The sequence below is a fragment of the Hesperophylax consimilis genome, chromosome 27 (assembly GCF_061612785.1).
Source record: "Hesperophylax consimilis isolate HC1 chromosome 27, BYU_Hcon_1.0, whole genome shotgun sequence".
In the NCBI taxonomy this organism is placed as follows: Eukaryota; Metazoa; Arthropoda; class Insecta; order Trichoptera; family Limnephilidae; genus Hesperophylax; species Hesperophylax consimilis.
Window position 1 is genome coordinate 16576381 of NC_142862.1, and position 10938 is coordinate 16587318.

Sequence of the window (10938 nt, forward strand, 5' to 3'; positions counted from 1 at the left end):
AAACAGAATGATGCCTTGTAGTTTTTCAACAATTTGTTTACTTGTTATGTTTTCAAACGGAAGTCAAATAATGTTTCATTGTATGATAACCCCCGGCCTGCCTTTATTGATAAGTTTTTCAGAAAGCAAAAACAATTTTGGTTAGATTTTAACAAAAATATTTTTATTTATTTAAGAAATAATTTAAGTACATACCTATAAAATAGTATTTACATTAGGTTTCTACATATTTAGAGATTTTAATACTACGCTTCCATGGAAGTGTTAGCCTGTGGTTGGAAGAGAAGTGTACAGCATTGTTGTAGTAATTTATCAGTACTTACATAAATAATAATATTTTAGATACTTACACATAGTGCTGCTGTAAGTATGTTGCAGTGAGAAAGTAAAAAATATTACATGTTTTGTAAGTGTGATATAAATGTAAGTAGTGTACTACTACATAGTAGTTATAATGCATCTAAATTAGTGTAATTACATAGTAATAAAACATATGTATATATTTGGAAAAGAAATTGCCCCTTATGGAAAATGAATTAGATATAGGTTATTTTCAAGATCAATTCACATTTATTTTACTAACAATAATAATAAATTAATTCATCTATCACTCCTGGACACACTGATCTCCAGATTCATACCTTCTTCCCTCCTAGAATACACTCTCCTTCGTTTCCTTAAAATATCCTCCAAAGAGGAAATGAATTTCCCTGAGGGAAGTTACATTCCTCAGCAGGCCAGGTCCCGTGTGGAGATAATGTAAAAAAAATGATCCCTGAAGCGTCTGTAGTAACACCGGGCAGCGCAAATCAATATTATTATCAACATATATCATTATTTGATACCCAAAGAAGACATGGGCCCTGAGAGAAATTATTTTTCACGGCCTCCTATATGGGAGCTATACCAAAAAACTAGGAGCATCATAGAATGGGGAAGGTTTGTGGGGGACGGGGTGGTTAGAAATACATATTATGAATATGTGGGTTCAGAGTAAATTCTTTATATTTTATAATAAATCGCTGTCTTGTGTTTTATAATAGTAAACGCACCATCGTTAAGCAGTTGAGTCACTCTTTTGATTGGTGCATTCTGATAGGCAGAAAGAAAAATGCATGAGATCTCCAATGAATATACATACTTACTTGTAAGGTTAACCTCTTTCAAGATAGATGGATTATCCAATTTAAAGAAACATGTAGAAAGGGATAGAGAAATGCATGTGGCTTAAGGAAAGTACCTTCGGATGACCGACCCTTCTGATGTATTTTCTTCAGCTAGTGGGTAGAAACACGAAAACGAGTCAGCATCGTTGTTGATTGCACATAATCTCATCAGCTGCTAAATTTAACATTATCCCAAATTATGATCCTTTATCTATTTATTAAAAGCAACATTTCATGGACAATATTGTATACTTCATAACACAACTTCCAAAGTTTAAATATGTTTTTTTTTTGATATCTTCCACCAACATATAGAATAGAAAAAAGTCTTTGATATCAATTTCCAATCCTTTTGTGGTGATATGCAAGTACTGCAAAAGCAGTGGCAGTGAACGCAACCGTTCTGCGATGTGAAAGACAATTGACATTCAATTAGAACGCCAGTTAGAATACAAGCTATTTCGGCAAGATGTCAAATATTAAACTCGGAGATTTATTAAGGTGTTTTAATGGCGAGGGCGACGTTATTCAGTGGATAACAAAAGTCGAGTTGGTTTTAAAAATTAAAGAAGTAAAGGATGTGTGCGCGATCATCCCGATGTTTCTGGAGGGACCTGCATTTGGTGTCTACAATGAGCTGAGTGCAGAGGATAAGGGCAATGGTGACGCCATCAAAAATGCGTTGATTTGTGCCTTCGCAACAAACCCGTTTCTGGCCTATGAGGAGTTCGTGAGGCGCACATGGCGTGATGAGCCGGTTGACGTCTATATGACGGACCTGAGGAGGTTGGCAAGGCTAGCGGGTGTGACGTCGGATGCTCTCCTCATGAAAGCTTTCATAGTGGGTCTGCCTTCAGTGGTATCACGTGAATTGCCCGCGCAGCCAAAAGTAGAGACAATGCCGCTGTCAACAATCATGGAGCGTGCTAGAGCTCTTATGGCAGAGCTCGTGGATCAGCTTGTCGTGGCGGTGGCTCGGGGCCAACAGAAATTTGTCGCAATATCTCCAAATGCAAGACGGCGTTGTTTTAAATGTGGTGGGCCACACATGGTCAAATTCTGTTGTGAGCAGCTGAAAAGTGTCTGTTGGAACTGCAGAAAAGATGGTCACTTGGCCAGGCACTGTGAGAAGGGAAACGGAAGCAGGAGAACTGGTGCGCCGGCAGCTCTTCTGAATCAGGACTAAAGGCGCTACCAATAATACAAGTTGCAGTCAATGGAAAGCAGGTGCGTGCACTCGTTGACTCAGGGTGTTCTCGTACAGTAGTGATGAGTGGGCTGTGTAGTGTACAAGGTCCTGGTTGTGATGTGATTGCTGTTGATGGCAGTCGTGTACTTTGTGAGGGGCGAGGTGTCGCCAAGATAGTAGTGCATGGTGTGTCGCTACTGGTAGACTGTGTGATGGTGAAAAAACTATTAAGTGCAGTCGATGTTATACTGGGCATGGACGTTATCGAAGAACTGGGTGGTGTTACGATAATGCGCGATAGGGTAGAGTTCGTAAGAAGCAGACTAGACGAGTACAGTGCGATTTGTGTCGAGTCTGGTGAAACCTCGGCAGACAGAATATCTGTTGAGAACAAGGACTTTAAAGCTACATTCAACGGAAGAAACTGGTGCGTGAGTTGGGTGTGGAGAGGTTCTCCTGCTGAATTAGAAAACACTGTAGAGTGCTATAGAAGCACTAAGTTACCAGAAGCGGAGGCAGCTTTTAAAGAAGAGATTCAAAGGTGGATCTCCGAGGGCTGGCTCAGGCCATGGAAGGGAAGCTCCGGTGGTATCCTTCCTTTAATGGCTGTGATCCAAAAGAACAAGGGAAAAGTACGTCCTGTCTTGGATTATCGTGAACTCAACAAGAGTGTTCAGTGCCATACTGGTGAGGATGTAGCAGTGTGTGATGAGACACTTCGGAAGTGGAGGAAGCTACGTGAACCTCTAAAGTTGCTTGATCTCCAATCAGCATATTTACAAGTGCACATTGAGGAAAAACTTTGGAAGTACCAACTCATTAAGTACAAAGGCAAAACATACTGCTTGACAAGATTAGGTTTTGAAATCATGACACGGATTGTAAACGAGGTGCTCTCGCTTGACGAAAGGGTGCGACGGGGCACAGATAGCTACATCGATGACATTATAGTGAATGAAAACATAATATCAGCTGAAGAGGTTGCGGCACACTTGCATACTTACGGTCTCGTAACTAAGCCTCCCGAGAAGCTGGAGGGCGCAAGAGTGCTCGGATTGCGTATTGAACGTGATAAGGTCGGACGTCTTATCTTCAGAAGAGGCAATGACATTCCCATAATGCAAGAAGGATCGTACCTGAGTAGAAGGGAATTATTTTCGATCTGTGGCAAGCTGACTGGGCACTATCCTGTGTGTGGATGGTTAAGGACAGCCTGCAGCTTCATGAAGAGAGAGTGTCAAGGCCAGGCATGGGATGATTACGTTGGCGACAGGGCCCAACAAATGGCTGAAGAGATTCTGGTGAGAGTGAGAATTGACGATCCTGTAAAAGGGGAGTGGCTAGTGCCTGAATCATTAGGTGATGCCAGAGTTTACTGTGATGCAAGTAATCTGGCCCTTGGAGTTACCTTGGAAATTGAGGGAAGAACTGTTGAAGACGCCGCATGGCTGTGTAAGACAACCGATGTAGCGCATATTAACATAGCGGAGCTAGATGCTGTCCTGAAGGGATTAAACCTAGCTCTCAAGTGGAATCTTCAAGTTGTGGAAATAATTACAGATTCGGCAACGGTTTTGTGCTGCGTGAGATCTACACTTACCGGGAGTAGTCGTGTAAAAGTTTCTGGCATGTCAGAGATGCTTGTCAAGCGGCGTCTGGGATTGGTGAAGGAGATTGTAGAAGAATTTGATCTCACATTGTCGATCACCCTTGTAGAGTCTTGTAAAAATAAAGCCGATGTACTTACTAGGGTCTGCAAGGCCTGGGTAAAGAGTAGCCATGACAGGAAACGTCATGAAAGAGACTTGCAATCTTCAGAGTATGAAGAGAGGTTGGAGATACTTGAAAAAGAAACTGGAGAGCAAACATGTGCTTTAAGCGTAGAAACTTTACATGCTCAGCATCATTTTGGAGTAGAGCGAACGCTTCATCTTGCCCGGCTGGTTGATCCCGAGGTGAGAAGAGAGGACGTCGATAGATGCGTACGTAACTGCATACAATGCAGGACAATTGACCCACCGCCGTCAACCCATGAAGCGGGTAACCTCAATGTTGCAACAAATTGAAGTCGCTTGGCAGTTGATGTCACTCATTTCGGTAGGAAATTTTTCTTCACACTCATCGATTGCGGGCCAAGTAGATTTGCCGTGTGGCGGGAAATCGAATCAGAGAACGCAGTTTCGATTGTCAAAAATCTGGAAGAAGTGTTTCGGGAAAGAGGCCCGCCCAGTGAAGTTCTCATGGACAATAGTACTGCGTTTCGTTCCTATAGTGTTGCAGATATGTGTAATAGATGGAATGTACGTCAAAGATTTCGCGCGGCATACCGTCCAGCAGGAAATGGTATAGTTGAACGACATCATCGAACAATAAAGAGAACTGCAGCCAGAAGTGGAAGCGATCCTCTGCAGGCAGTATTTTGGTATAATTTGGCTGCGAAGAGTCAGAAGGATGAGGGTGTTGCGCCTTCTAGCTCGGTTCACACTTATTCATGGAGGCACCCTTCTGCGCAAGTGAATATAGAAGAGGAAGTATCGACTGAGTTTGAAGTGGGCGATGTCGTTGCGGTCAAACCAGTAGACAAAAGATGCACATCACGCTGGAGGCAAGGGAGGGTGACAGGACTTAATTCAGTCAACAATATCATAGTTGATGGTGTACCAAGACATGTGCTTGACCTGCGGAAGATGCCTGACAGAGAACGAACTGAGTCTGAAGAGAGATGCGAGGAATTGGCTGCAAGTCCCACCGTACATCTTTTCGATGTGTTTGAAGAGGACAGTGAAGAAGAAGAAGAGACCAGTACAGAAGGACGACCCACTAGGGCGCGAAGGCCTTCGGGCTGGTTAAGTCAATTTGTACAGTGATGACGACATCAGGAGGGCGTGTGGTGATATGCAAGTACTGCAAAAGCAGTGGCAGTGAACGCAACCGTTCTGCGATGTGAAAGACAATTGACATTCAATTAGAACGAGCAGTTAGAATACACCTTCTACAGTATAATATCAGCAAAGAAGACCTTTTTAAATAAATCTATTTGAATTTCGCTTTTGTTTTCTTTCATAATTTTGGTAGTGAAAATTAACTCACTTCCCGACATCCGATCAAGCTGAAAGTCGTCAGATAGACTCGTTGTCGATGACAATGCATTCAACTTTTGGTGGCATTAACAAACACATACGCATTTTTCTAAAATTGGATGAAATGTAAAAGCGGGAAGTCAAAACTGTTTAGATGTATTATAGTAAAAAAAAACTCAGTTTTTATACTGGTTGATTTTTTATTGACATGTTTTAGAAGCTATATAATGAAAAATAAAAAAAATTAATGATTTTGAACCATAGTTGTGTGAAATTACGGAAGGCAGTTGATGATTTTTTCCGGTTGACCCGCCTCCTAACAAAATATGTTTGTACTTATCAGCTGTATTCCGTCGTTGTCAGACTCTAATTCATAATCACATGAAAACTTCAGGTCTATGAAAAGAAACATTTAGAAATAGTATCCATATTTATGTATTGTATTAGAAAGAAAAAAATTACATAATGATGCATATAATACTGTAAAGAGAATTATACAATAATATTACGATAAACTAAAAGGATCAATGATCAGTATTCTAATAACACATTGTGTATTCAGATATAATATTACTTAATATTGTTACGCACAACATAATTTTCACTATATTACAGACATGGCAAGTAATGTAGACCTAAAATTAATATTATTAACACAGAGATGAATTAAGATTTCTAATGTTACATACCGTATTTATAATAGCTTAACAAACTTATCTTGCAGGCAGCCAAAGGCGAAACTAACAAACCATTTTTAAAATCTATAAATTTTATGTTTCCACAAACTCAAATTGAACAACGTTACTGCACACTTATAGGTATCGCAACCAGAGTCGAGACCAACACATATATATATATATACATTGCTTGCATTAATCAATTTAATTTTCAATTTTCTAATTTGTTTTAAATCGGTATATCTACGAAAATAATTAAAATATTTTAATAAAAATTACTACATAGTAACTCAGCATACCCAAGATACAAAATTACTAAATGAAAAAGGGATATTATTTCAAATGTAACTCAATTAACCTTGTAATATGTTTATTACAGTCCACCTATCGGTATTTGCCCATACCTGCTTTCTTTAAACACGCCCGACATCTCTCGCTCGCTTGCACATAGGAGTTGAGTGGGGCGGAACAGAGATAGAGATTCAAATCGGGTTTCACGGTCATAAAAACCCTCATTCCAGGAATTGAATTATTACAATAACAAATAATATACTATCCTTTTGTTGAAATACTGAAAACTTTTAGAATACAACTATTGTTGTCTCTTTCTCGATAATAACATTAAGTAGGCTTCAGCAGGACTAAAGGCTGTATCTCAGTGTCGTTTGGCAAGGACATCACGGTCGGAAGCGAATACATACGCACCAATATACTTAATCCGAAGTGTGTCGATCGGGTCAACTCTAATCGCGCAACCGATATTTATGTCAATCTAAACAAAGCTTAAAATAAAATGGCTGCTTATGACTTATGGCTCAGTTTGTGCCTTCTCAAACTATCGGGATGTTTAGTTTGAAAATCACAATCAGAACAATTCATTAATTTATTATTCAAATGTCTCATCTTATGTTTATCAAAATTTTGTCTGTACGCTGTTGTATAACTGCAATGTTCGCATTGAAACAAATTTTCTGAATGTATTATTTTATGACGCTTCAAGTTTGAAGCAACCCTGCAAACATAGTCGCACTGATCGCAAGACACGGTTTTCTTCTTGTGGATCAATTTGTGTTTGTTTAGATTGCTCATGTCCCGGGTGGTATATTCACACAGATTGCAAGCGTACGCTTTCACGTCTGAATGTATTCGTAAATGCAACTTTAACTTTGATAGATCTTTACATCTGTATTCGCAAATGTTACATTGAAACGGTTTCAAATCCGTGTGGATGTTTTTATGCTTGGCTAGATTACTCATGGTTGTAGAAGTGTACGAACATAAATTACACGCAAAAGGTTTGAGTTCTTTGTGTACGCGTTTGTGTATTTTTAACAAATGGATGCTTTTGCTCGAGTAAATGCAGTCTTCACATGTGTAAAGGTTCGCTAGATGTGTCAGTCTATGAGCTTTTAATTCAAAGAAATCGTTGCATTTGAATTCGCATTGAGCACAGTGGTAAGTAGTGTCTTTTTTTAAATGCAGATTTGTGTGCTTTTTCATTGTTGATTGGAGTCTTGTGGAGAAATTGCAATTAACGACTTTGCATGTGAATGGTTTTAAATCTGAGTGCAGCAGCCTGTGTCGTTTTACTGTGGATTTAAATTTACTTTTGTAATCACAAATACCGCATTGAAAGAAGCCATTTTTGTCCCTCGTATCTACATCTTTTGAATCATTTGCACTGTCCTCTGCTTTATTTGTATTATCCTTTGAATCACTTTTATTGTCTTTTGTTTCATTCGATTCCAAAATCATCTTTTTATCGCTTGGATCACTTTCTATTGTTTCTGATTTCACTGATTTAGAATAATCAAGTGGCTCATTTATTTCTGAATTCAATTTAACTTCACTAAATTCTTTCTTTATTGTTTCTGCTTTCATTATACTGATTTCATTTTCACTTGATTCGCATTTTATTGTATCTAATGAAACACAATTGCTTTCGAATTCATCGTTTATATCAATCGGCTCTTCCTCGCATTTTATTGTATCTAATGAAACACAATTGCTTTCGAATTCATCGTTTATATCAATCGGCTCTTCCTCGCATTTTATTGTATCTAATGAAACACAATTGCTTTCGAATTCATCGTTTATATCAATCGGTTCATCCTTTATCTTAACATTGCATTCATTCAAAATGATTGCATCTTCTTTAGATATAATGTCTGTTGCAGGATTGTTGGCAGCCATCCTGATGTTTATATAGATATTAAATATAATTCCATGAAATTTAAACACAATACATTATTTTCTATATATGGTTAGGATGACTGAAATTCTTGATGTTTTCCGCAGAATCTACTTTCAACGTAAGGAAAGTAAGAAATTGTTATTCCTGGATTACAAATTCACACTTTTAGTGGAAAAAACTGTTATAAACCAAGTAATAATGATTAATATAATTTTTTCGCCAAGCCGACAGCAAAAATTTTCTGACAGGCCAATGAAAAAAATATAAACACTTGGACGGTTACTTGAAAAAATGTTTTTCCCTAAAGCTAGGTACCGGCTCGTAGGGAAAAATATCAGCGGACATTCTGAAATAAACCTAACTAACTTACTAATGATCAATTACAATGTATCAAAATAATGTTGTTCAGTAAACTCGTCCTTTACCTATTTTGAATTTTTAAAAAAACTAGTAATAAACCATCAAACAATGTGAATGAAATAAAGTTAGTTACAAATCATGTAAATAATAATATACGATTTTCCATCGCATCGCTGGTTAAATGTTGGGAAAGATTTTTTTATGAACCGGCAGCACTGCACATAACTGTCAATAGCTGTGGTATATCGTATTATATATACATATGATAGCTGTCAAATATTTTACAGGAAAGTGAACTTTGTTGACCTAGAATAAGAAATACATTTCATAATAACAAAACAACCGAAATGGAAATGTATTTTATTGCTAGAAGGTGATGTTCAACGTAAAATGTACGAAAAGTTTTCTTTAATCTTCTTTTTTCATTTTAAAGACATGAATTGTGAAAAATAACGTAACATTGCAAATGTTTTCAACGTATCTCGTAGAATATTTACTTTCAGCTTTGACAGAGACTTACTAAACAATCCATTTCATGATATTGAGATATTATGTAATATTATTTTCGCCCTTTGTTTTTCTTACTATTTGCTATTTTTTTCAGATAAACCTTTTAACTATAAAAAATGGAATTTAGTTCAACAGATTCGAAGTTTGCAGATTTCAGTGCAGAACGTTCAAATAGTGTACAGAATGATATTTTAGAAGATAATATCATAGATATAGAAACGGCACTGGTTAAAATAGAAAAAGATGCGGATTTCGAAGACTTCTTTTCCGTAATATCTGGAGGTACGGGCCAGAATGAAGATTTAAACTTCTATGCGGATAGTGTGACATATCCATACGAAACGAGTAATCTTAGTTTGAATCTGAATCCTGATTCGTTTCTGAATAGAGACGCCCCCATAAAACCGAGGCGAATTAGAAAACGAATACCAAAAATCAAATGCAGTAAAATCTATAAGTGTGATTCATGCAACTTTGTAACTCCCAATAGAAATCAACTGAGAAGACACAAAGTAAAGCACAATCCATATTCTTGTTACGCTTGTGGATATACAACCATCAACTTTGCCGATTTAAAAGTTCATAAATTAGCGCACGCCGAGAATGATTGCTACAAATGTGACCAGTGTTCGTTATCATTCAAAACCCTCTGGGGACAGGTAAAACACAAAAGAATTCATAAAGGTGAACGGCCCTACGGTTGTACGGATTGCGAATCCACCTTTACACAACTATCGAGTTTAAAAAGACATAAATTAATACATTCCGGACAAAAATTGTATGCATGTGATTCCTGCAAATATACTTGTAGAGAAACGGCACGGTTACGATTACATAGACTAACGCACAGCGATACGAAACCGTTCTCATGCGATAAATGCAACTATCAATGTCTGAAGCAAGTGACAATGCGGCAACATCTGATGTCTCATGATGGAACCAAACCATTCAAATGTCCCGACTGTAAATACACATGCGTTCGTTCCGACGGGTTGCGATCGCATCAGCTCAAACACAGCAACGTCAAGCCGTATTCATGTTCGGAATGTCAATACACCTGCTCTCGTAAAGAAAGCCTGAAAAACCACCTTCTTTTGCATACCGGATTGAAACCGTTTACATGTAATCTTTGTGTGTACACTTCTACGTCACTCGGTAGTTTGACGAAGCACATGGCTTGTCACTCGACGACTCGTGCGTTCAAGTGTCACGAGTGTGACTTCTCAACAACCAGAAATGAGTACCTAAACAAACATGCTTTAGTACACTCGGAAGAGAAACCGTTCTCATGCAATAGATGCGCTTTTGTCTGCAAGGAGAAGGGTTCATTAAAAAGACACATGCTTAAACATTATAAGTGATTTATTATAAACATTTGTTAATTTATAGATATATTTTATTTGTTTTAAAAACATGGTACTTGGATCTTTAACCTCTAGATGTAATGCACATGTTTTGTGTATGTTCATAATAAAACGTTAAATAATATTTTTTTGTTTTCTTTTTATGTTATCCTTGGTTTAAAAGATTGATTATTTTGTTTTTATAAGTTTTTTGAGAAGTAGACAGCATTAAATGAATTTTATTTTTATTTATTAATTTTATTTTAGTAATTTGTACATTAAAGTTTACAAATGACTAATTAATTTTTACATTTTAATATTCTATGTTTTTTCTTGTTTTATATGGCTCCTACACAACATCTTGAATTTTTCAATTGGGGCAGTCTTTAGGTTTTCCGGCTGCGCGTTATAGTATTTCA

The 10938-nt window shown here is 37.5% G+C and overlaps 3 protein-coding genes across 3 annotated transcripts; 2 read left to right on the forward strand and 1 right to left on the reverse strand.

Annotated features, from left to right (window-relative positions):
* The first annotated feature begins 2435 nt into the window (after window positions 1-2435).
* LOC149410663 (uncharacterized) lies at window positions 2436-5222 on the forward strand. The gene is made up of 2 exons (XM_089648304.1): window positions 2436-3938; window positions 4797-5222. The coding sequence occupies exons 1-2, from the start codon at window positions 2436-2438 to the stop codon at window positions 5220-5222; spliced, it is 1929 nt and encodes a 642-aa protein (XP_089504430.1).
* A 276-nt stretch (window positions 5223-5498) lies between these two features.
* Window positions 5499-8544, reverse strand: LOC149410664 (uncharacterized). The gene has a single exon (XM_089647890.1). It carries the CDS (start codon window positions 8303-8305, stop codon window positions 6914-6916), a length of 1392 nt encoding a protein of 463 aa, XP_089504016.1. The 5' UTR covers window positions 8306-8544; the 3' UTR covers window positions 5499-6913.
* A 388-nt stretch (window positions 8545-8932) lies between these two features.
* On the forward strand, window positions 8933-10618 carry LOC149410665 (uncharacterized). The gene is made up of 2 exons (XM_089648004.1): window positions 8933-9058; window positions 9271-10618. The coding sequence occupies exon 2, from the start codon at window positions 9293-9295 to the stop codon at window positions 10535-10537; it is 1245 nt and encodes a 414-aa protein (XP_089504130.1). The 5' UTR covers window positions 8933-9058; window positions 9271-9292; the 3' UTR covers window positions 10538-10618.
* The last annotated feature ends 320 nt before the right edge of the window (window positions 10619-10938 follow it).

Coding starts and splice junctions, on each gene's coding strand:
- LOC149410663 (XM_089648304.1), top strand. CDS start 2,436: ATGAGTGGGCTGTGTAGTGTACAAGGTCCTGGTTGTGATGTGATTGCT. Junction 3,939..4,796: donor CGGCAACGGTTTTGTGCTGC/GTGAGATCTACA, acceptor TTGGCTGCGAAG/AGTCAGAAGGATGAGGGTGT.
- LOC149410664 (XM_089647890.1), bottom strand. CDS start 8,305: ATGGCTGCCAACAATCCTGCAACAGACATTATATCTAAAGAAGATGCA.
- LOC149410665 (XM_089648004.1), top strand. CDS start 9,293: ATGGAATTTAGTTCAACAGATTCGAAGTTTGCAGATTTCAGTGCAGAA.